Genomic DNA, 26,780 nt, shown 5'->3' with positions numbered 1-26,780 from the left:
GAGCTACACACACTGGACAAGACCATGGACTCTGACTACGGCTCGGTGGACATCGAGAGCATCCGGGACTTTCAGCCAGCTGCTACAAAACACTCTGACAGCAAAGGTGGACATTTTGGGGGTCTGATTAAGTTCTTCAGCAACGTTGCAGAGACGGCTAGAAAATGGCGAATGTCTTCTCACTCCTTCTCTCCTCCAGAGGGGGGGGCAGAGCGGACGCCACTGGACTCCCCCAGAGCAGGGCAGCGTCTGGGGGACTACGTCCACAGTGTGTCCCTGACCCTCCGCAGTGAGGACCATCCAGAGTGTCCCCCAACACCCGCCTCACCCCTGACCCCTCACCCCCCTCGCTCCCCTACTTGTGACCCTGCCTCACCCACTCCTCTGATAGGCAGACGGTCTCCTCGAGTGGTGCTGAAGGCCTGGAGAGTATGTCCGGACTCACCAAGCGTTAACGGCCTGGTGTGTGTGAGCTCATTGGAAACGGCCAGACAGACAGACAAACAGACAGAGAGCCAGCCAGTCAGACAGACAGAGGGACAGACACGGCACACCTCTGTAGCCACAGTAGAGAATCATGTGCCACACTCAAGGCTGGAGAGAGACTCAGAAAGAGACAGTGGGAGACAGAGACCACTTAGAATGTCTGTCTACAGTGGAATACCGAGAAAGAGAGGGAAGAGAGCGACACTCAGAAAATTATCTGGATTCCGAGGATGCTCTACCTGTCTCGGATCAGACACACCTTCCAAACGGCCAATCAAAGTTACGGGAAGAAGAGACCGTAGCCACTAGGGAGCCAGCAGGAAACTGCCACCAGGAAGTATTTAAGGTGAGTATGTTGATGATAAACATGAAAACTGTTTTATGTTCAACACCCCTTATTGAAAAAAAACAGGTTTCTGGAAAACAGTTGTAGCAAACCTTTGGCCAATTTGCTGTAGATTTGTGGCAAGCTCATATTTTCACATGCAAATTAGTTTTGTGGCAAACTGTTGCGGCGACTTGTAAACTTCTGGCAAGCAATTCTGGGAAACATATGGCTAACATTCTACTGTTTGTCTAAAAACTCAGTATGAATATACAAATGAGATCCCGTTTTTGGTGACTGTGTGTTCACAACATTGAAATGTTATATCTACATAAACCCACTCACATATAACTGTAAATGAACTTGCTTCTCACAGAGATAACTAAACTAAACATACAGTACTAAACATACTAAACACCATGTGTTAACATATATAAATACATCCAATCCAAATTGAAATGATCAGCAGGCTAATGAAGAAAAGAGCAAAGACTGGATATTCCCCCCCCCCCAAAAAAATGTATTTAATATTTTTATGTAGCTACCAAGAGAGAAATGTGAACACTATGAGGACATTGACCTTAGGATGTTTAAAGGGGCAACTACAGAATTTACATGAGCCAAGTGTTAATTAAGCAATAGCATTCAACCAATGGAGGTTTAAAAGATAATTAACAAAATGTAAATAATTTAAACAACAAAAACTAAATCACACCCTATTGCCTTTTTGAGTGAACTTTGGAGAGGCGTCCCTGTCGAAGTCCTTCGAAAAAAGCTTGTTGAAAACATGAACTGAAACAATCAGAAAACACAAAACAAAAACAACATTAGGATACTGAAAACAATTTAACACTTTATATTTTGGCATCTTAAGACATTGATTCAGTGGCTAATGGGCAGGTTTGGCTTTGGAAAACAGGGTCATCTGTTACAAAGCTGCCTTGATGTTGCTATGCTTCTCACTGAAAAGGGCATTCTAATATTTTTCAGCAAGGAAACATTATGTTTCTGCTTGTATATTATTGCTATACAGTGTACAGTGCCTTGCAAAAGTATTCATCCCCCTTGGCGTTTTTCCTTTTTTGTTGCATTACAACCTGTAATTTAAATAGATTTTTATTTGGATTTCATGTAATGGACATACACAAAATAGTCCAAATTGGTGAAGTGAAATTTAAAAAATAACTTGTTTAAAAAAAAATGCAAGAAAATACAAACGGAAAAGTGGTGCTCTGAAGCCCCTAAATAAGATCTGGTGCAACCAATTACCTTCAGAAGTCACATAATTTCTTAAATAAAGTCCACCTGTGTGTAATCTAAGTGTCACATGATATGTCACGTGATCTCAGTATGTATACACCTGTTCTGAAAGGCCCCAGAGTCTGCAACACCAGTAAGAAAGGGGCACCACCAAGCAAGCGGCACCATGAAGACCAAGGATCTCTCCAAACATGTCAGGAACAAAGTTGTGGAAAAGCACAGATCAGGATTGGGTTATAAAAAAATATCAGAAACTTTGAACATCCCACGGAGCACCATTAAATCCATTATTAAAAAATGGTAAGAATATAAAGCAGACGGTACTCTGGTCAATTGAGTCCAAAATGTAGCATTTTGGACATCAAGGAAAACGCTATGACTGGCGCAAACCCAACACCGTTCATCACCCCGAGAACAACATCCCCACAGTGAAGCATGATGGTGGCAGCATCATGCTGTGGGGATGTTTTTCATCAACAGGGACTGGGAAACTGGTCAGAATTGAAGGAATGATGGATGAGAGAAAATACAGGAAAATTCTTTGAGGAAACCTGTTTTAGTCTTCCAGAGATTTGAGACTGAGACAGAGGTTCACCTTCCAGCAGGACAATAACCCAAATCATACTGCTAAAGCAACACTTGAGTGGTTTAAGGGGAAACATTTAAATGTCTCGGAATAGCCTAGTCAAAGCCCAGACCTCAATCCAATTGAGAATCTGTGGTATGACTTAAAGATTGCTGTACACCAGCGGAACCCATCCAACTTGAAGGAGCTGGAGCAGTTTTGCCTTGAAGAATGGGCAAAAATCCCAGTGGCTCGATGTGCCAAGGTTATGAGATATACCCCAAGAGACTTGCAGCTGTAATTGCTGCAAAAGGTGACTCTACAAAGTATTCACTTTGGAGAGGTGAATCGTTATGCACACTCAGTGTCACGCCCTGGTCTAAGTATTTTGTGTTTATCTTTATGTATTGGGTCAGGCCAGGGTGTGGCATGGAGTTTTTGTATTGTGGTGTGTTTTGTCTGGGGGTTTTGGTGTGTATGTTAGTGGGATTGTAGCTTAGTAGGGTGTTCTAGGAAAGTCTATGGCTGTCTGGAGTGGTTCTCAATCAGAGGCAGGTGGTTATCGTTGTCTCTGATTGGGAACCATATTTAGGCAGCCATATTCTTTGGTTGTATTGTGGGTGATTGTCCTGTGTGTCTTGATGTCCTTGTTAGAGGTTAGTAGACACTTGTATAGGCTGTTTTCGGTTTTCTTTACGTTTATTGTTTTGTAGTGTTAGTGTTTTGTCGTGTGTTACGTTTGTTTATTAAAGATGAATCGCAATAGACACGCTGCAGTTTGGTCCGACTCTCCTTCACCATTAGAAAGCCGTTACAGAATCACCCACCACCAAAGGACCAAGCAGCGTGTCGACAGGCAGGAGCAGCTGCAGTGGGAGAGGCTGCAACACCTGGAGAAATGGACATGGGAGGAGGAACTGGACGGTAAAGGACCCTGGGATCAGCCTGGAGATTATTGTCGCCCCAAAGCCGAGCTGGAGGCAGCAAAAGCAGAGAGGCGGCATTATGAGGAGCTAGCACGGCAGAGCGGATGGAAGCCTGGAGAATATCGCCGCCCCAAGGAGGAACTAGAAGCGGAAAAAGCGGAGAGGCGCTGGTATGAGGAGGCAGCACGGCGACGTGGATGGAAGCCCGGGAATCAGCCCCAAAAAATTATTGGGGGGAGGCTTACAGGGAGTATGGCTACGCCAGGTAGGAGACCTGCGCAAACTCCCTGTGCTTACCGGGGGGCTAGAGAGACCGGGCAGGCACCGTGTTATGCAGTGGTGCGCACGGTGTCCCCAGTGCGGGTGCATAGCCCGGTGCGGTATATTCCAGCTCCACGTATCGGCCGGGCTAGATTGAGCGTCGAGCCAAATGCCATGAAGCCGGCTCTACGCATCTAGTCCCCAGTGCGTCTCCTTGGGCCGGTGTACATGGCACCAGCCTTGCGCTCAGTGTCTCCGGTTCGCCTACATAGTCCAGTGCGGGCTATTCCACCTCGCCGCACTGGCAGGGCAACCGAGAGTTTTCAACCAGGTAAGGTTGGGCAGGCTCGGTGCTCAAGAGCTCCAGTGCGCCTGCACGGTCCGGTCTATCCAGTACCACCTCCACACCCCAGCCCTCCGGTAGCAGCTCCCCGCACCAGGCTTCCTGTGCGTGTCCTCGGTTCATTACCACCAGTGCCAGCACCACGCATCAGGCCTACAGTGTGTCCCACCTGTCCAGCGCTGCCGGAGAGTCCCGCCTGTCCGGCGCCGCTGCCGGAGCGTCCCGCCTGTCCGGCGCCGCTGCCGGAGCGTCCCGCCTGTCCGGCGCCGCTGCCGGAGCTTCCCGCCTGTCCGGCGCTGTCAGAGCTACCGCCCCTCATGCCAGAGGCGCCAGAGCCCCTCATTCCAGAGGCACCAGTACTCCTCTGTTCAGCGCAGCCGGAGCTGTCGGCCTGCATGAAGCATCCAGAGCTGTCAGTTTGCCCAGCGCCGCCAGTGCTACCAGTCTGCCCAGCGCCGCCAGTCTGCCCAGCACCGCCAGTCTGCCCAGCGCCGCCAGTGCCCCCAGTCTGCCCAGCACCGCCAGTCTGCCCAGCGTCGCCAGTCTGCCCAGCGTCGCCAGTGCTCCCAGTCTGCCCAGCGCCGCCAGTCTGCCCAGCGCCGCCAGTCTGCCCAGCGCCGCCAGTGCTCCCAGTCTGCCCAGCGCCGCCAGTCTGCCCAGCGCCGCCAGTCTGCCCAGCGCCGCCAGTGCTCCCAGTCTGCCCAGCGCCGCCAGTCTGCCCAGCGTCGCCAGTCTGTCAGGATCAGTTAGATCCACCAGTCAGCCAGGATCCGCCAGTCGGCCAGGATCTGCCAGTCAGCCAGACTCTTCCAGATCTGCCAGTCAGCCAGACTCTTCCAGATCTGCCAGTCAGCCAGACTCTTCCAGATCTGCCAGACTCTTCCAGATCTGCCAGTCAACCAGACTCTTCCAGATCTGCCAGTCAGCCAGACTCTTCCAGATCTGCCAGTCAACCAGACTCTTCCAGATCTGCCAGTCAGCCAGGATCTGCCAGTCAGCCAGGATCTTCCAGATGTGCCAGTCGGCCAGGATCTGCCAGTAGCACCAGTCAGCCAGGATCTGCCAGTCAGCCAGGATCTGCTGAGAACACCAGCCAGCCAGGATCTGGTGGATCTATCTACCTGCCTGAGCTTCCTCTCACTCCTGAGCTTCCTCTCACTCCTGAGCTTCCTCTCACTCCTGAGCTTCCTCTCACTCCTGAGCTTCCTCTCACTCCCGAGCTTTCTCTCACTCCCGAGCTTCCCGAGCTTTCTCTCACTCCCGAGCTTTCTCTCACTCCCGAGCTGTCCTTCAGTCCCGATCTGCTCCTCAGTCCAGTGGGGTTCTGGGTGAGGACTACTAGGCCATGGTCGGCGGCGAGGGTGGACTATCCAGGGACGCGAGGAGAGGGGACTAAGACATTTATTGAGTGGGGTCCACGTCCCGCACCGAAACCGCCACCATGGACAGACGCCCACCCGGACCCTCCCTATTTGTTTTGAGGTGCGTTCGGGAGTCCGCACCTTAGGGGGGGGGTTCTGTCACGCCCTGGTCTAAGTATTTTGTGTTTATCTTTATGTATTGGGTCAGGCCAGGGTGTGGCATGGAGTTTTTGTATTGTGGTGTGTTTTGTCTGGGGGTTTTGGTGTGTATGTTAGTGGGATTGTAGCTTAGTAGGGTGTTCTAGGAAAGTCTATGGCTGTCTGGAGTGGTTCTCAATCAGAGGCAGGTGGTTATCGTTGTCTCTGATTGGGAACCATATTTAGGCAGCCATATTCTTTGGTTGTATTGTGGGTGATTGTCCTGTGTGACTTGATGTCCTTGTTAGAGGTTAGTAGACACTTGTATAGGCTGTTTTCGGTTTTCTTTACGTTTATTGTTTTGTAGTGTTAGTGTTTTGTCGTGTGTTACGTTTGTTTATTAAAGATGAATCGCAATAGACACGCTGCAGTTTGGTCCGACTCTCCTTCACCATTAGAAAGCCGTTACACTCAGGTTTAATTTTTTTAAATTCTTGTTTGTTTCACAATATAAAAATATTTTGCATCTTCAAAGTGGAAGGCATGTTGTGTAAATCAAATGATACAACCCCCGCCCCCCCCCCCAAAAAAAATCAATTTTTATTCAAGGTTGTATGGCAACAAATTAGGAAAAATGCCAAGGGGTGTATACTTTCGCAAGCCACTGTATAAACAAACGATGTAGCATGCACAAACTGGGACTTAGCTTTTAATATGTTTCCAACTGTTCATAGAGAGCCACAGTATACAAAATATTTCTTCAGCCAAGTCTCAACACAACTGATTCGAACTTATCAACTAATTATGATTTTCAATCTAGACTACTAGTTGTCTCTTCTTCTTGACTCAGGTATATAAGGCCTGGGTGGAAGAAAAGAAACATAACATTGAGTTATGCCTAATATGGCAATTCATATTAATGTTCCAAAATGAATTATTGTTAACTTACATCTCAAAGCCATCCGTGACCTGGTTCATGCATATTTATTTGTCCTCAGTTTGATTGAAGGCCTCAGTCTGTCTTTTTGTCTTGTAACTAATTGCTTCAAGAAACAGTGATGGAACACATGATGAAGATGAGCTAGCTACTAGTTTAAAGCAATGAAAGTTCTAATTGTTACGAAGAATGAATGTATGGCCTACAATTCTGAGAATACTACATGCATTTACTTACCTCATCAAGATTGAAGATGATACACCACAAACATCTTCACAGGGTGTTGATTTATCCTTAATACCAATAAAGCCTCTTCCAACACCACAGGTAGGGGAAGGGTATCCATCTGCAAAAGTGAAGTCTGGCTTGGATGTCAAGTCAGCTCATATTGTTTCTACCTTAGTTGTTGTGCTAGCAAACATGCTACTGAACAGTGATACTAGCATATTGAAATGCATATCGGTATAATAAGACATCAACGTATTCACCGAAAAATATAATTGTTTAGGCAAATCATTAGTTAGCTAGCTAGCGATCACATTAATTGTGCAATATTATGATAGCTAATGTTAGCTAGCTAAGCGCTAGCCAGTCAGTCACGCTGACAGATTGAAACTGGTATCAACAAAATGTGTTTCACTCTATCCCATAAAATATAACATTGCTAACTAGTCATCAATTAACTAACCCAATTTTAAAGTGTATTAGGATGTTTAATTAATCATTTCACTCACTGGTAGGTAGCTAGTTTGGTTTCCATATTTCAACACATTTTTAGAATCCCCTTGATTGCAATGTTTTACTGTCCTTCCTGCGGTTACTGGTCTTGGAAGTCATGTGTTCACCAGAAATGGCTTCCAGTAAACTGTTTGCAACTGCTGGCAATAAATATTGTTGCCACAGGTTTGCCACAGGTTTGCCATAGAATCTTGACGGAAAAAAACCTCTGGCGAACTGTTTGCCACTAGTTGCAATAAATATTATTGTTGCCAAAGGTTTACCACAAATTCACCACTGGCAAACATTTGCAAACTTCTGGCAGTATTTTGTGACACACTATTTTGTTTGCTGCAATTTTGCCACAAACATTTTTGTAAGGGACTGCAAATCAATTCAGTAAGGAATTCAAATAGTTATTTGTAATCTGTGCCTGTTAATGATTAAAAAAAATGTGTTATTGTAAGTCATCACCTCATTGTATTCAGTCCTATCAAATCATTAATTCATTCTACGTCGTTATCAGATCCTGTCATTATGTAGCTATTACAATACTATTACATTACAACTTTGTCTTATTGTTAACCTTTCTAACGTTGTTAAACATCATCATTCTTTTGCTTTTTAAAAACAGAAATCATCTAAATGCTTTATGCAAGTCTCATAACAGTTACTTGTACTGTACAACATTGAATAAGTAGACTATAGGTATCTCTCTGTTAGAGAGGGTAATGTACAGAGAGCATGTTGTGGGTATTCTTTTGCCCCATCTGTTGGCCGGAGGAGGAAGTAGAGTCAGAGGTGTTAGTTAGACCACAGTAGTCTGTCCTTCCTGCCCCTTCCTGTCACACAGAAACACACCAGCAAATCTTGTCCTAAAAAAAACCATGGGAATTTAGTTCTAAAAGTGGTTCCCAACCTAGTCCTCAGGGATCCCTTAGACATTCTATTCCAGCCACAGCCAGTCAACTCATTTAAAGCCATCAATTAGTAAAATCAGGCGTGGTAGAGCAAATATGTGCAACAGAAAACTGTGTGTGTGTGTGTGTGTGTGTGTGTGTGTGTGTGTGTGTGTGTGTGTGTGTGTGTGTGTGTGTGTGTGTGTGTGTGTGACTGCCCCCACCCTAACTGCAGCTTCACACACACCTCCTTCTCCTCGCACCGTTCAGATTACTCATCTCATCTGCCCTCCGGTGTCTCTCTCACAGCGAGTCAGGACATGTCAGGCCCTCCTGTACTTGCACTACAGTGAGTTGTAGTAATACTGGGCTTGGTCTAACAGTGGATTATCCTGCAGAGTAATACTGGGCTTGGTCTAACAGTGGATTATCCTGCAGAGTAATACTGGGCTTGGTCTAACAGTGGATTATCCTGCAGAGTAATACTGGGCTTGGTCTAACAGTGGATTATCCTGCAGAGTAATACTGGGCTTGGTCTAACAGTGGATTATCCTGCAGAGTAATACTGGGCTTGGTCTAACAGTGGATTATCCTGCAGAGTAATACTGGGATTGGTCTAATGGATTCTCCTGGGCTTGGTCTAACAGTGGATTATCCTGCAGAGTAATACTGGGCTTGGTCTAACAGTGGATTATCCTGTAGAGTAATACTGGGCTTGGTCTAACAGTGGATTATCCTGCAGAGTAATACTGGGCTTGGTCTAACAGTGGATTCTCCTGCAGAGTAATACTGGGCTTGGTCTAACAGTGGATTATCCTGCAGAGTAATACTGGGCTTGGTCTAACAGTGGATTATCCTGCAGAGTAATACTGGGCTTGGTCTAACAGTGGATTTTCCTGTAAGGAAACTAAAATGGAAACCAACTATAGAAATCAGGGTTGTGAATGGAGTCTGATGGAATTGTTACCTAGAACCAGATTGATTGATTGACTGATGGATTTATTGATTCATTAATTGATTGGTTGGTTGAATAGGGAGCTCTATCAGGCAGTGTTTTGAGGAGACCCAGGTCAGTCCAGTCCTATTCTAGTCCAGTGAAGACCCCTGCCCCTCCCAAGCCCCCCCGCCCTCGCCCCCGTCCCGCCTCAGCACTGGTCGACCTCCGAGTCTGCAGTCCCTTCCCAGAGGGCTGTGCGTTTGCCGTTACTCAGCAGGCCACAGGGGGCTCTCTGTGCCGGCACAGACGCAGGCCCGGTCCCATGATGCACCTCTTGCCGCCGGGTCGGAGACAGGCAGGCAGTCTGGCCAGACCATGCTCTGTCATAGAGCCCTCTGTTACCGTGGAGACAGACCCCGCGAGTCACAGAGTAAGACCTCACACACACACACACACACACAAACACACACACATTATCCCACTGCTGAGAGAATGAAAGTGGGAGTGTGTGTGGAGACTGACCAGTAGTCTCTGCCAACCCTGATTTAAATATAGGCTGTAGTCCTCCTAGCTGGTAGGACCAGTAATGAATCAACCACAACACGCGCTGCATGCTTTGATGGGAGGAGATTACAAACGCTGTATTTATACCCTCCTACTCTACAACAATGCTACACGCTCTGACCCATTTCTACAAGGCTGTATTCATATATCCTCCTTTCCTTGAGCTGCTCTTTCTCTGCTCTCTTGATTTCTCTCTCTCCTCTCGCTCTCTGCTGTCTCTCTCGTTCACTATTTCTCTGTCTGTGGCCAATTATCTGCATCACCGCTCCCATACGTTCTGTCCATACATTATTCCCTCATTATAATAACTCACCCTATGAACTTTTCACCTGGAGACTCATTCACCTGACTGGTAGGAATGATTCATATTGTATCACCTGACTGGTAGGAATGATTCATACTGTATCAGCTGACTGGTAGGAATGATTCATATTGTATCACCTGACTGGTAGGAATGATTCATATTGTATCACCTGACTTGTAGGAATGATTCATATTGTATCACCTGACTGGTAGGAATGATTCATATTGTATCACCTGACTGGTAGGAATAATTCATATTGTATCACCTGACTGGTAGGAATGATTCATATTGTATCACCTGACTGGTAGGAATAATTCATATTGTATCACCTGACTGGTAGGAATGATTCATATTGTATCACCTGACTGGTAGGAATAATTCATATTGTATCACCTGACTGGTAGGAATGATTCATATTGTATCACCTGACTGGTAGGGATAATTCATATTGTATCACAAGGTTGTATGAGGCATGCACTCAGAACCTATGCACCAGAATATACTGTTGGGTTTAAATGTTCTACACTCTGAGAAGGAAAGAAGATGTGGTGTTTGGGGGGGATCTGTATGTACTGTATGTGAGAGACGTTGGGTGTGTGCTTGCGTAACTGTCCAGTGTGTTCCAGGCCATGTCTCGTCCCCCAGGGGCATCACCTTTAGAGCCCCCCCTCAGAGTGTCTCTTCAGAGGTGTCACTCCCTCCCGCCCAGCAGCCTTACCACTCTGGCCCTGTTTCCGGGACACACAGGTACTACATGAGTGTGTGCACATGTGTGTGCGTGCCTGCCTGCCTGTGTCAGTATGTGCATGTTGGTGTACGAATGCTTGTGTGTGTGTGTGTGTATGCGTGTGCGTGTGCGTGTGTGTGTGTGTGTGGTAGTTGAACTGTCTGTGTGTCTGTCCACTACAGCAGAATCCCAGTCATCCTCAATGTGTCCTGGTGATGGAGAGACTGGCAGCTGCAGGAGGAGACTGCTCAGAACAGGCTCTGGTCCACTACAAGTTAACATCGTGAGTCATTGCCTACCATGTCCTATAATCACACTATATTAGCCTGTTAGCATGTTAGCCTGTTAGCATATTAGCATGTTCAGTCACAAGTCACTGGCTGCGTCTCAAATGGGACCCTATTCCCTATAGATGGGTTAGCTGACAACGTCATGAAAACAATGTCCTCGCTTCAAAGGGGCAGAAGGCTGTGTGTTGTTGTGATTCTGGATGGCCTGGTAGCTAGCAACAAGGACAAGAAACTGCTATGTGGCGGCAGATAGCCAAGCGCTTAAGAGCATTAGGTCAGTAACTGAAAGATCGCTAGTTGGAATCTCCGAGCTGTCTTGTTTTGAGGGGTTTTGACTGAGGTCTATGCAAATATGGTTAAAATATGCCAGCTAGCTAGCTAATCAACAACTGTAACAATGTATTTGAGAGACAAATGCGCATTGTGCAACTTTATTTATGTTTTCAATAAACATTGGAGATGAAATATAGTTTACATGCTATCAGCAATCTAAGCCAACGCTGTCTGTTTTGCCCCAGTCTTCCTTCCGGGTTCTGGTTTGATGGAGACATTCAGGGAATATCTCTGAAATGCAGTTCAACAGTCTTCCTTCAGGGTTCAGTTCAACAGTCTTCCTTCAGGGTTCAGTTCAACATTTTCCCTTCAGGGTTCAGTTCAACAGTTTCCCTTCAGGGTTCAGTTCAACAGTCTTCCTTCCGGGTTCAGTTCAGCAGTTTCCCTTCAGGGTTCAGTTCAACAGTCTTCCTTCCGGGTTCAGTTCAACAGTTTTCCTTCAGGGTTCAGTTCAACAGTCTTCCTTCAGGATTCAGTTCAACAGTTTTCCTTCAGGGTTCAGTTCAACAGTTTCCCTTCAGGGTTCAGTTCAACAGTTTCCCTTCAGGGTTCAGTTCAACAGTTTCCCTTCAGGGTCCAGTTCAACAGTCTTCCTTCAGGGTTCAGTTCAACAGTCTGCCTTCAGGATTCAGTTCAACAGTCTTCCTTCAGAGTTCAGTTCAACAGTCTTCCTTCAGGGTTCAGTTCAACAGTCTGCCATCAGGGTTCAGTTCAACAGTTTCCCTTCAGGGTTCAGTTCAACAGTCTTCCTTCAGGGTTCAGTTCAACAGTTTCCCTTCAGGGTTCAGTTCAACAGTTTCCCTTCAGGATTCAGTTCAACAGTTTTCCTTCAGGGTTCTGGTTTGAGAAACATATTTGAAAGAAAAAATGTGGCCTATGTATTTCATCCAGCAGGTAATCTGCCGTAGGGCCCAGATCCATTCATCTCTACCTCATCACTCTCTGTTCTTTCTCCTTCATCTCTCACTGTTCTCATCTCCCTCTCTCTGTCTCTCTCTCTCTCTGTTCTTTGTCATCTCTCTCAGTTGTCTCTCTCATCTCTCTGTTCTCTCTGTCACCTCTATCTGTTCTCTCTCTCATCTGTCTCACCTTTGGGACCTAGACCCAGAATCTCAGAGAAAGGCCCTTTGATGAAGACGGGGCCCCAAGGGACCTTAACTGAAGGAGAGACTATTTTCTCTCCATCTCTTAGAGTATAACTGTTAATGAGCTGCAGCTGTACGCACACACACCCACCCACACACACACACACACACACACACAAATGCATTCATGCAGGTAGACACACACACACACTCTCTCACACACACTCATACACACAGCTGGAGGTCGAACTCTCTGTATTTTGCCACCACAACCATTCTGGAGTTGAACGGAGTTTGTCGTCAGTTCCATGCTGTTGCCATGACACTGTGTGTTTCCTGTTTATCTTCAGGATTCTATCTTTAGAAAGCCTTTTTAAGTGTGAGTTAAATAGACAGTAGTGTGTGGGTGAGAGAGAGATTTGGAGGAGGGGGGGTATACAGAGAAGAAGAGAAGGTGGGGGGATGGAGAGAGGCGTGAGAGAGAGAAAGAGAGGGATAGACAGATGCTTTCATTATGTGTCTTATGTTTTGGCTCTCATCCCTACGAGCTACTTTTCAATGGCGATATAAACCATTGAGAGTGTTTCAAAAAGAGAGTGAGAGATGTATTTGTTAATGGCTAGAGAGATAAGTGGAGAGTGATAGATGTTTGTTAATGGCCAGAGAGATAAAGGACAGTAAGAGATGTTTGTTAGTGGCCAGAAAGATAAAGGACTGTCACGAACGTTGTTGTAAGAATCCGACCAAAATGCAGCGTGGTTTGGGTTCATCATCTTTATTATGTGAATCTGCAATAAACAATAAAGAACAAAACAAACGTGAAGCTATGCAGTGCTCAAGACAACTATGCACAAACAAGATCCCACAACAAACAGGTGGGAAAAGGCTACCTAAATATGATCCTGAATCAGAGACAAAGATAGACAGCTGCCTGATTGGGAACCATACCAAACCAACCTAGAAATAAAGAAACTAGAATGCCCACCCTAGTCACACCCCGACCTAACCAAAATAGAGAATAAAGGATCTCTAAGGCCAGGGCGTGACAAGGACATTGAGAGATGTGTTTGTTAATGGCCAGAGAGATAAAAGACAGTGAGAGATGTGTTTGTTAATGGCCAGAGAGATAAAAGACAGTGAGATATGTGTTTGTTAATGGCCAGAGAGATAAAAGACAGCGAGATATGTGTTTGTTAATGGCCAGAGAGATACGGGACAGTGATAGATGTGTTTGTTAATGGCCAGAGAGATAAAAGACAGCGAGAGATGTGTTTATTAATGGCCAGAGAGATACAGGACAGTGAGAGATGTGTTTGTTAATGGCCAGAGAGATACAGGACAGTGAGAGATGTGTTTGTTAATGGCCAGAGAGATACAGGACAGTGAGATATGTGTTTGTTAATGGCCAGAGAGATACAGGACAGTGAGAGATGTGTTTGTTAATGGCCAGAGAGATAACACCACGTGTGGTACAACAGTACTGCTGCTCTATTCTCATGAATTAGTGGGTTGGTGTTATCATGCTTTGAAGCACAGGGCTGTGTGTCTAGCTCCCCCATTTCCAGTCAGACTAGTGAACCCCACAGGCCACAGGGAGACAGAGAGAGCTTCCTGACTGCAGTGGATTAGCTGCTAATGCTGACGCCTCACTTTTCCTTTCTTTTCAATATACTCCTAGTCTTCTTCTTTTGTCTTATCTTCTCATCTCTTCCCCCTCTCATCTCCCTCCCTCCTCTTTCCTTTCTTCACCTCAGTTCTCCTTTCCTCTCCCCTCTCTCACCTCTCCTCCCTTGTCCCCCCTCTCCTCTTCTCTCCCCTCCTCCTCTCGCCCCTCCTCTCATCTCCTCCCATCTCCTCTCATTTCCTCTCATATTAATAACAGTGAATAACAGTAGTATTAATAATGGTAGTATTATCTGTTGCTGCTGCTCTGCCTAAAGCCTGAAGCCTAAAGCTCATAGTATCACTGGCTGAACTGGCCAGCAGCATCAGTAGAGGGTAACAGTGGCCAGCAGCATCAGTAGAGGGTAACAGTGGCCAGCAGCATCAGTAGAGGGTAACAGTGGCCAGCAGCATCAGTAGAGGGTAACAGTGGCCAGCAGCATCAGTAGAGGGTAACAGTGGCCAGCAGCATCAGTAGAGGGTAACAGTGGCCAGCAGCATCAGTAGAGGGTAACAGTGGCCAGCAGCATCAGTAGAGGGTAACAGTGGCCAGCAGCATCAGTAGAGGGTAACAGTGGCCAGCAGCATCAGTAGAGGGTAACAGTGGCCAGCAGCATCAGTACAGGTTAACAGTGGCCAGCAGCATCAGTAGAGGGTAACAGTGGTCAGCAGCATCAGTACAGGTTAACAGTGGCCAGCAGCATCAGTAGAGGGTAACAGTGGCCAGCAGCATCAGTACAGGGTAACAGTGGCCAGCAGCATCAGTACAGGGTAACAGTGGCCAGCAGCTTCAGTACAGGGTAACAGTGGCCAGCAGCATCAGTACAGGTTAACAGTGGCCAGCAGCATCAGTAGAGGGTAACTAGTGGCCAGCAGAATCAGTAGAGGGTAACAGTGGCCAGCAGCATCAGTACAGGGTAACTAGTGGCCAGCAGCATCAGTAGATGGTAACAGTGGCCAGCAGAATCAGTAGAGGGTAACAGTGGCCAGCAGCATCAGTAGAGGGTAACAGTGGCCAGCAGCATCAGTACAGGTTAACAGTGGCCAGCAGCATCAGTAGAGGGTAACAGTGGCCAGCAGCATCAGTAGAGGGTAACAGTGGCCAGCAGCATCAGTATAGGGTAACAGTGGCCAGCAGCATCAGTACAGGGTAACCAGTGGCCAGCAGCAGCAGTAGAGGTTGACAGTGGCCAGCAGCATCAGTAGAGGGTAACAGTGGCCAGCAGCATCAGTAGAGGGTAACAGTGGCCAGCAGCATCAGTAGAGGGTAACAGTGGCCAGCAGCATCAGTACAGGTTAACAGTGGCCAGCAGCATCAGTAGAGGGTAACAGTGGTCAGCAGCATCAGTACAGGTTAACAGTGGCCAGCAGCATCAGTAGAGGGTAACAGTGGCCAGCAGCATCAGTACAGGGTAACAGTGGCCAGCAGCATCAGTACAGGGTAACAGTGGCCAGCAGCTTCAGTACAGGGTAACAGTGGCCAGCAGCATCAGTACAGGTTAACAGTGGCCAGCAGCATCAGTAGAGGGTAACTAGTGGCCAGCAGAATCAGTAGAGGGTAACAGTGGCCAGCAGCATCAGTACAGGGTAACTAGTGGCCAGCAGCATCAGTAGATGGTAACAGTGGCCAGCAGAATCAGTAGAGGGTAACAGTGGCCAGCAGCATCAGTAGAGGGTAACAGTGGCCAGCAGCATCAGTACAGGTTAACAGTGGCCAGCAGCATCAGTAGAGGGTAACAGTGGCCAGCAGCATCAGTAGAGGGTAACAGTGGCCAGCAGCATCAGTATAGGGTAACAGTGGCCAGCAGCATCAGTACAGGGTAACCAGTGGCCAGCAGCAGCAGTAGAGGTTGACAGTGGCCAGCAGCATCAGTAGAGGGTAACAGTGGCCAGCAGCATCAGTACAGGGTAACTAGTGGCCAGCAGCATCAGTAGATGGTAACAGTGGCCAGCAGCATCAGTACAGGTTAACAGTGGCCAGCAGCATCAGTAGAGGGTAACAGTGGCCAGCAGCATCAGTAGAGGGTAACAGTGGCCAGCAGCATCAGTACAGGTTAACAGTGGCCAGCAGCATCAGTAGAGGGTAACAGTGGTCAGCAGCATCAGTACAGGTTAACAGTGGCCAGCAGCATCAGTACAGGGTAACAGTGGCCAGCAGCTTCAGTACAGGGTAACAGTGGCCAGCAGCATCAGTACAGGTTAACAGTGGCCAGCAGCATCAGTAGAGGGTAACTAGTGGCCAGCAGAATCAGTAGAGGGTAACAGTGGCCAGCAGCATCAGTACAGGGTAACTAGTGGCCAGCAGCATCAGTAGATGGTAACAGTGGCCAGCAGAATCAGTAGAGGGTAACAGTGGCCAGCAGCATCAGTAGAGGGTAACAGTGGCCAGCAGCATCAGTACAGGTTAACAGTGGCCAGCAGCATCAGTAGAGGGTAACAGTGGCCAGCAGCATCAGTAGAGGGTAACAGTGGCCAGCAGCATCAGTATAGGGTAACAGTGGCCAGCAGCATCAGTACAGGGTAACCAGTGGCCAGCAGCAGCAGTAGAGGTTGACAGTGGCCAGCAGCATCAGTAGAGGGTAACAGTGGCCAGCAGCATCAGTACAGGGTAACTAGTGGCCAGCAGCATCAGTAGATGGTAACAGTGGCCAGCAGCATCAGTACAGGTTAACAGTGGCCAGCAGCATCAGTAGAGGGTAACAGTGGCCAGCAGCATCAGTACAGGGTAACAGAGCCCAGCAGCATCAGTACAGGTTAACAGTGGCCAAGTTACTTTAGGCCATCCTGAGCTGGTCTAAATCACATTACACACTCATTATGAGCTACATGAGTCAGCAGTTAGCACACAGAGAGCACAGCAGGACTCACAGATGAGGGAGAACACACACATTACTTCTCTACTCAGGCGTGTTCATTTAATCACGCAGTGCACAGCTGTGCAGGCGATGTGTCTCTGTGACCTCAAACATCACGCTCACCTCACACACACTCTTCAAACCTCACACACTCTTCAAACCTCACACACACACACTCTTCAAGCCTCACACACAGTCTTCAAAACCTCACACAGTCTTTAATTCTCACACACAGTCTTCAAACCTCACACATAGTCTTTAATTCTCACACACAGTCTTAAAAACCTCACACACACTCTTCAATCCTCACACACATTCTTCAAAACCTCACACACACTCCTCAATCCTCACACACAGTCTTCAAACCTCACACACACTCTTCAAACCTCACACAGTCTTCAAACCTCACACACTCCTCAAACCTCACACACAGTCTTCAAAACCTCACACACACTCCTCAATCCTCACACACAGTTTTCAAACCTCACACACACTCCTCAATCCTCACACACAGTCTTCAAAACCTCACACACACTCCTCAATCCTCACACACAGTTTTCAAACCTCACACACACTCCTCAATCCTCACACACAATCTTCAAACCTCACACACTGTCTTCAGATGTATTTTGATTCCTCAGTGTAGGTGTATGAGTGATTCCTCAGTGTAGGTGTATGAGTGATTCCTCAGTGTAGGTGTATGAGTGATTCCTCAGTGTAGGTGTATGAGTGATTCCTCAGTGTAGGTGTATGAGTGATTCCTCAGTGTAGGTGTATGAGTGATTCCTCAGTGTAGGTGTATGAGTGATTCCTCAGTGTAGGTGTATGAGTGATTCCTCAGTGTAGGTGTATGAGTCAGACTCAGACAATGGGTTTCCAGAAGGGTAAGAACTAAGCATCACTGATGATATACCACACTTCTTTCACCAAATACTTTAAGTCAGAATGCTGACCGAGATAAGGGGTTGTGGCATCCTCTCTTCCTCTGATTATCTTACAGCTTATTGCATCAACTTTACACAAGACTCGCAGTAAGACAATAACCAGTGAGTTGGTTATCTTTCTCCATTAGAGAGGTCTCCTCTGCTCAGCTATGGGGAGGTCCAGTTCCCCTCTGCTCTGCTATGGGGAGGGGGTCCAGTTCCCCTCTGCTCTGCTATTGGGGGGGTCCAGTTCCCTCTGCTCTGCTATGGGGGGGGTGGGGGTCCAGTTCCCCTCTACTCTGCTATGGGGGAGGGGGGTCCAGTTCCCCTCTACTCTGCTATGGGGGGGGTCCAGTTCCCCTCTTCTCTGCTATGGGGAGGTCCAGGTCCCCTCTGCTCTGCTATGGGGGGTCCAGTTCCCCTCTGCTCAGCTATGGGGAGATCCAGTTCCCCTCTGCTCAGCTATGGGGGGTCCAGTTCCCCTCTGCTCTGCTATGGGGGGGTCCAGTTCCCCTCTGCCCTGCTATGGGGAGGTCCAGGTCCCCTCTGCTCTGCTATGGGGAGGTCCAGTTCCCCTCTGCTCAGCTATGGGGAGGTCACGTTCCCCTCTACTCAGCTATGGGGAGATCCAGATCCCCTCTACTCTGCTATGGGGGGGTCCAGTTCCCCTCTGCTCAGCTATGGGGAGATCCAGTACCCCTCTGCTCAGCTATGGGGAGGTCACGTTCCCCTCTACTCAGCTATGGGAGGGTCCAGTTCCCCTCTGCTCAGCTATGGGGAGGTCACGTTCCCCTCTACTCAGCTATGGGGGGGTCCAGTTCCCCTCTGCTCTGCTATGGGGAGGTCCAGTTCCCCTCTGCTCAGCTATGGGGGGGTCCAGGTCCCCTCTGCTCTGCTATGGGGAGGTCACGTTCCCCTCTGCTCAGCTATGGGGAGGTCACGTTCCCCTCTACTCAGCTATGGGGGGGTCCAGTTCCCCTCTGCTCAGCTATGGGGAGGTCCAGTTCCCCTCTGCTCAGCTATGGGGAGGTCACGTTCCCCTCTACTCAGCTATGGGGGGGTCCAGTTCCCCTCTGCTCAGCTATGGGGAGGTCCAGTTCCCCTCTGCTCTGCTATGGGGAGGTCCAGTTCCCCTCTGCTCAGCTATGGGGAGGTCATGTTCCTCCCTGCCCCAGCTATAATGCCGTATGTTTTACCCCCAACACCACTTTCCATCAATTTGTATAGCAGACCCTCATGCCAAATTGAGTCAAAGGCTTTTTTGAAATCAACAAAGCATGAGAAGACTTTGCCTTTGTTTTGGTTTGTTTGGTTGTCAATTAGTGTGTGCAGGGTGAATACATGGTCTGTTGTACGGTAATTTGGTAAAAAGCCGATTTGACATTTGCTCAGTACATTGTTTTCATTGAGGAAATGTACGAGTCTGCTGTTAATGATAATGCAGAGGATTTTCCCAAGGTTACTTTCGCTCTCTCTTTCTGTCATTCTCTCTCTTTCTCTCTCTATCTGTCATCTCTCTCTGTCTCTCTCTGTCTCTCTCTCGGTCAAATCTCTCTCTCTTTCTCTCTCTCTCTCTCGGTCAAATCTCTCTCTCTTTCTCATCTCTCTCTCTGTCATCTCTCTCTGTCATCTCTCTCTCTTTCTCATCTCTCTCTCTGTCATCTCTCTCTCTGTCATCTCTCTCTCTGTCTTCTCTCTGTCATCTCTCTCTCTGTCATCTCTCTCTCTGTCATCTCTCTCTCTGTCATCTCTCTCTGTCATCTCTCTCTCTTTCTCATCTCTCTCTGTCATCTCTCTCTCTGTCATCTCTCTCTCTGTCTTCTCTCTCTCTGTCATCTCTCTCTGACCCTCTGACTACACTGATTTGATATTGCTACATCTTAAATGAGTGTGTGTGTGTGTGTGTGTGTGTGCGTGTGCGTGCGTGTGGGTGTGTGTAGTGTTTCTCTGAGGTCTGGAGGGTGCAGGTCTGCGTGGGGGATGGAGGGGGAGTTGTGGTTGTCATGGGGACAGTCTGGTCATAAGGGAAATGGGAAGGGTGGGGTGCCTCCTTCCATTACCACATCATGAGCCGCAAATAGAATAATTTACTAATAGGCTACAGCAGAATAAATGGAATCATTTACTAACAGGCTACAGCAGAATAAATGTAATCATTTACTAACAGGCCACAGCAGAATAAATGGAATCATTTACTAACAGGCCACAGCAGAATAAATGGAATCATTTACTAACAGGCTACAGCAGAATAAATGGAATCATTTACTAACAGGCCACAGCAGAATAAATGGAATAATTTACTAACAGGCCACAGCAGAATAAATGGAATCATTTACTAACAGGCCACAGCAGAATAAATGGAATCATTTACTAACAGGCCACAGCAGAATAAATGGAATCATTTACTAACAGGCTACAGCAGAATAAATGGAATCATTTACTAATAGGCTACAGCAGAATAAATTGAATAATTTACTAACAGGCCACAGCAGAATAAATGGAATCATTTACTAACAGGCCACAGCAGAATAAATGGAATCATTTACTAACAGGCCACAGCAGAATAAATGGAATCATTTACTAACAGGCCACAGCAGAATAAATGGAATCATTTACTAACAGGCCACAGCAGAATAAATGGAATCATTTACTAACAGGCTACAGCAGAATAAATGGAATCATTTACTAACAGGCCACAGCAGAAAAAATGGAATCATTTACTAACAGGCTACAGCAGAATAAATGGAATCATTTACTAACAGGCTACAGTAAACATGCGCGCGTCTCCTAGAGAGAGTTGTAGCTCTAAATTGGAGTAGAGAATGGCCTCAGGCCAGGGCAGGAGAGGAAATCCTTAAAGTGTGTCCCAAATGGCACCTTATTCCCTATATAGTGCATTACTTTTGATCAAGACCCATAAGGCTCTGGTCAAAAGTAGTACACTGTGTAGGGAATAGGGTACCGTTTGGGATGAATACGTAGGGCTGACACCCGATCACATCCACAGCTGTAACAAAAGGTCATGATGTCATCTGCTGAGATACTGCTGTAAACAAGCCTGGTGATTTGGCCAAAAGGAGATTCTAACATGTATTGACTCAGGGCATTGAATACTTATATAATCAAGATGTGTTTGTGTCATACAGCCATTAACACGGTTATATGCATAAACAGACAATACAAACAGAATATATTTCCCTTGAAAGATAACATGTGAGCTACACCATCAGGCCTAATGAGCTAACATCCTGGCTTCTCTGGCTAGCAGTGGCATGACACACACGAAAGGAAAAACATGGTAGATATGAACTTGACCGCCTTAGCAACACCCAACGATAATCTGTGAAGCTTTTGCGTCATGTAACACGGATTCCTCGAAGAACCTTTTCAGAGGGGTTCCTCTTTTTGACCCGAAGAGATTCCCACACAGTGGCAATCTTTTGAAACCCTGAAGGTTCTTTGGGGCTCCATTTCTTCTATGAGCGTCATTCTATCATATATAGTGCATTCGGAATGTATTCAGACCCCTTGACTTTGGGGGGGTCCAGACCCCTTGACTCATCAATCTACATACAATACCTCATAAAAACGGGTTGACATTTTTGCAAAATTATAAAAAGTATTCACACCCTTAACTCAGTACTTTGTTGAAGCACCTTCAGTAGCGATTACAGCCTTGAGTCGTCTTGGGTATGACACTATAAGCTTGGCACACCTGTATTTGTGGAGTTTGTTCCATTCCTCTCTGCAGATCCTCTCAAGCTCTGTCACATTGGATGGGGAGCATCGCTGCACTACTATTTTCAGGTCTCTCCAGAGATGTTCTATCGAGTTCAAGTCCGGGCTCTGGCTAGACCACTCAAGGACATTCAGAAACAGTGTCCCAAAGCCACTCCTGTTTTGTCTTGGCTGTGTGCTTATGATCGTTGTTCTGTTGGAAGGTGAACCTTCGCCCCAGTCTGAGGTTCTGAGCACTCTGGAGCAGGTTTTCATCAAGGATATCTCTGTACTTTGCTCTGTTCATCTTTCCCTTGATCCTGACTAGACTCCCAGTCCCTGCTGCTGAAAAACATCCCCACACTATGATGCTGCCACCACCATGCTTCACCGTAGGGATGGTGGCAGGATTCCACCAGATGTGATGCTGGCATCAGGCCAACGAGTTCAGTCTTTGTTTCATCAGGCAAGAGAATCTTGTTTCTCATGGTCTGAGAGTCTTTAGGTGCCTTTTGGCAAACTCCGAGCGGGCTGTCATGTGTCTTTTACTGAGGAGTGGCTTCCGTCTGGCCACTCTACCTTAAAGGCCAGTTTGGCTGGGAGGCCAGCTCTAGGAAGAGTCTTGATGGTTCCAAACTTCTTCCATTTAAGAAAATGGAGACCACTGTGTCCTTGAGGTCCTTCAATGCTACAGAAATGTTTTGGTACCCTTCCCCAGAACTGTGCCTCGACACATTCTTGTCTCGGAGCTCTACAGACAATTCCTTCGACCTCATGGCTTGATTTTTGCCCTGCCATGCACTGTCAACCTTATATAGACAGGTGTGTGCTTTTCCAAATTATGTCCAATCAATTGAATTTACCACAAGTGAGACGCCAATCAAATTGTACAAACATCCAGAAATTTTCCAGAATTTTTCCAGGGACAGTTAAGCCCTGGAATTTGGGGAATTTGACTTAAGATCATCAAAAAAGTTAGCTTATAACAGTGAACCTTTTTTTGTGGGATACACATAAGCAATTATAGGTCTTGTGGCATATTTTGGTTAAACTATCTCCAATTCAATGGAATTGCAACCCTCTTCATGCACAGTGCATTCTTCCATCACTTGTACAGCTGATTCTCAAGATCTTGCACACTAATAAGATGCTATTGAGCCCACACTACTACACTGTCTGAGCCAAGGACTACATGCTTTCTGGTAAGTTTTGGAACGTAGTCTGATAAATTCTGATGAATATCTTGCTCAAGCTGTGTATGCAACTGGTTCTCCTCTGATGCTCACAGGCAATGTGTATTGGAAGAGATTTCTGAGTGTTCTTCACCCAGCATACACCCCTCCAACCAGACATGCTTTATCTACTCATTTGCTGGATGCAGAGTTCAACAGAGCTTAAGTAAAGTTCAAGAAAATCATAGAGAAAACAGACTATACTGCAATCATCTCTGACAGATGGTCGAATGTTCGTGGGCAAGGAATAATTAACTACATCATCTCCACCCCTCAACCAGTATTCTACAAGAGCACAGACACAAGGGGCAACATGCACACCGGTCTCTACTTGCAGATGAGCTGAAGGCTGTTATCATGACCTTGGACCACAGAAGGTATTTGCACTGGTGACAGACAATGCTGTGAACATGATGGCTGCCTGGTCTAAAGTTGAGGAGTCCTACCCTCACATCACACCCATTGGCTGTGCTGCTCATGCATTGAATTTGCTCCTCAAGTACGTCATGGCACTGAAAACAATGGATACACTCTAGAAGAGAGCCAAGGAAATGATTAGGTATGTGAAGGGTCATCAAGTTATATCAGCAATCTCCCTCACCAAGTAAAGTGAGAAGAATTAGAGCACCACATTGAAGCTGCCCAGCAACACCCATTGGGGTGGTGTTGTCATCATGTTTGACAGTCTCCTGGAGGGGAAAGAGTCTCTCCAAGAAATGGCCATATCACAGTCTGCCGATATGGACAGCCCTATCAAGAGGATCCTCCTGGATGTTGTATTTAGGGAGAGAGTGGTAAGCAGCCTGAAACTGAATCCTATAGCATTTGTCATTGCACAGATTGAGGGAGATAATGCCATCCTGTCTGATGATTAGACTCTGCTTGCAGATGTATGAGAATAAATTCGTACTGCCCTGCCCACTTCCCTGTTGCTCCAAGCAGAGGAAACTGCAGTTCTGAAATACATCAAAAAGCGTGAAGACGGTGTGTATGTATGTGTGTATGTATGTTTGACCCCAAGTATGCTGGCAATAACATCCTGTCAACTGGAGGAAGGGACTTTGTGGATCTGAGGCTCTTTCCCCTGTTGCCTCCATCATCCTCTAAATCCCACCATCAGCTGCCTCAGAGCGCAACTGGTTCTTGTTTGGGAACAACCAAAGCACGCAACAGGCTGACCAGTACAAAGGTTGGCCATCCGGGCAAATTTGAGGCTTTTTGTGCCTGACAGCGAGCCATCCTCAACAAGGTTGGAAAGTGACAGTGAAGATGAGTTCTCAGAGTCTGGTGTTCTAGAGGTGGACATTGAGGAGGTCCAGGGAGAAGACATGGAAGCCTGAGAGGAAGACACCCAAAGCTTTAGTTTCTAGACTATCATTTTACAGATGTATGTTGAAAACGTTTTTGGGAGAGGCGATGGATCATTGGGGATCATTCAAAATTCCCTTTCTTTTGTTGAAAATCATCCCATCTGAAGAGTCAAACTCATTTAATTGAAGTTCAATTCGTAACTAACTCGTTTTTTAAAATTTCTATTGGAAGGATTTAATAATTTGCAATTATGTCTACTTATGATAAGGTTAAAGGTTTATGATTCTGTCTCCATATGGTATGGCAAATATATTCAATGCAGAAAACATCTACATTTAAATGGTATTAATATTAATTTGCATATATTTCCATTAATTCCCATATATTCCCGTTAATTCCTATATATTCCCGTTAATTCCAACGGAATGTTTCCACCTCTGAATATTCCCCAAAATGTGCAACCCTAATCCTACACTATGTATGGTCAATGTAGGCTATGATCCTACCCTATGTAGGCTCTGATCCTACCATATATAGGCTATAATCCTACTCTATGTAGACTATTATCCTACCATATATAGGCTATAATCCTACTCTATGTAGGCTATGATCCTACCATATATAGGCTATAAATCTACTCTATGTAGGCTATGATCCTACCATATATAGGCTATAATCCTACTCTATGTAGGCTATAATCCTACTCTATGTAGGCTATAATCCTACTCTATGTAGGCTATAATCCTACTCTATGTAGGCTATAATCCTACTCCATATAGGCTATAATCCTACTCTATGTAGGCTATAATCCTACTCTATGTAGGCTATAATCCTACTCTATGTAGGCTATAAACCTACTCTATGTAGGCTATAATCCTACTCTATGTAGGCTATAATTCTACTCTATGTAGGCTATAATCCTACTCTATGTAGGCTATAATCCTACTCTATGTAGGCTATAATCCTACTCTATGTAGGCTCAAATCCTACTCTATGTAGGCTATAATCCTACTCTATGTAGGCTATAATCCTACTCTATGTAGGCTATAAACCTACTCTATGTAGGCTATAATCCTACTCTATGTAGGCTATAATCCTACTCTATGTAGGCTATAATTCTACTCTATGTAGGCTATAATCCTACTCTATGTAGGCTATAATCCTACTCTATGTAGGCTATAATCCTACTCTATGTAGGCTCAAATCCTACTCTATGTAGGCTATAATCCTACTCTATGTAGGATATAATCCTACTCTATGTAGGCTATATAATCCTACTCTATGTAGGCTATAATCCTACTCTATGTAGGCTATAATCCTACTCTATGTAGGCTCAAATCCTACTCTATGTAGGCTATAATCCTACTCTATGTAGGCTATAAACCTACTCTATGTAGGCTATAATCCTACTCTATGTAGGCTATAATCCTACTCTATGTAGGCTATAATCCTACTCTATGTAGGCTATAATCCTACTCTATGTAGGCTATAATCCTACTCTATGTAGGCTATAATCCTACTCTATGTAGGCTATAATCCTACTCTATGTAGGCTATAATCCTACTCTATGTAGGCTATAATCCTACTCTATGTAGGCTATAATCCTACTCTATGTAGGCTATAGTAGGATATAATCCTACTCTATGTAGGCTATAATCCTACTCTATGTAGGCTATAATCCTACTCTATGTAGGCTATAATCCTACTCTATGTAGGCTATAATCCTACTCTATGTAGGCTATAATCCTACTCTATGTAGGCTATAATCCTACTCTATGTAGGCTATAATCCTACTCTATGTAGGCTATAATCCTACTCTATGTAGGCTATAATCCTACTCTATGTAGGATATAATCCTACTCTATGTAGGCTATAATCCTACTCTATGTAGGCTATAATCCTACTCTATGTAGGCTATAATCCTACTCTATGTAGGCTATAATCCTACTCTATGTAGGCTATAATCCTACTCTATGTAGGCTATAATCCTACTCTATGTAGGCTATTTCCACTCTTTTTTATTTGTATTGTTGTCTGTCTGTTTGACGTCTTTATGCATCTACTGTGTATTATTTATCTGTAAGTTATGCTGTTTCTGTATGATATATTGATATATTTACGCAATAAGGCCCGAGGAGGTTTGGTATATGGCCAATATACCATGGCTAAGGGCTGTTCTTAGGCACTCTGCGTTGCGTCTTGCCTAAGAACAGCCCTTAGCAGTGGTATATTGGCAATATACCATAAACCCCGAGATGCCTTGTTGATATTATAAACTGGTTTCCAATGTAATTAGAGCATGAAAATAAACGTTTTGTCGTGCCCGTGGTATACGGTCTGATATACCATGGCTGTCAGCCAATCAGCATTCAGGACTCAAACCACCCAGTTGATAATATAATATAATAGATGGAAGGGAGGGCAATAGGCTGAACCGACTGAACTCACTGCCTGAACACTATAATTATACTGTATGTGCACCATCAACCACGTCATTAAGGTCAACTATTTTGTCTCACTTTAGTTGTATTAAATACCCCCTCGTCTTTATAAAAACTGGCAGCTTCAACAGTCATAAAAGTGAGTTTTATATGCTGACGCTGTGCTTAGCTCACACACACA

The 26,780-nt window shown here is 45.9% G+C and overlaps 1 protein-coding gene across 7 annotated transcripts in view; it reads left to right on the top strand.

Annotated features, from left to right (window-relative positions):
- The first annotated feature begins 484 nt into the window (after positions 1-484).
- The window catches only part of LOC115130983 (rho guanine nucleotide exchange factor 9-like), a 100,568-nt gene continuing 74,272 nt past the window's right edge, over positions 485-26,780 (top strand). For 6 of the 7 annotated variants that reach the window (XM_065019890.1, XM_065019889.1, XM_065019888.1 and 3 more), the window contains exons 1-3: positions 485-832; positions 10,650-10,770; positions 10,933-11,033. In XM_065019890.1, the coding sequence (XP_064875962.1) occupies positions 578-832; positions 10,650-10,770; positions 10,933-11,033 (477 nt within the window). In that variant the 5' untranslated portion in view covers positions 485-577. Of the gene's footprint in view, positions 833-8,865; positions 9,586-10,649; positions 10,771-10,932; positions 11,034-26,780 lie in introns of those variants that run through there. The other variant, XM_065019891.1, reaches the window with a different exon arrangement.

This window comes from Oncorhynchus nerka, linkage group LG6 (genome assembly GCF_034236695.1).
Source record: "Oncorhynchus nerka isolate Pitt River linkage group LG6, Oner_Uvic_2.0, whole genome shotgun sequence".
NCBI lineage: Eukaryota > Metazoa > Chordata > Actinopteri > Salmoniformes > Salmonidae > Oncorhynchus > Oncorhynchus nerka.
The sequence above is the reverse complement of the archived record's forward strand: the minus strand, read 5'-3'. Positions and strand labels throughout refer to the sequence as shown.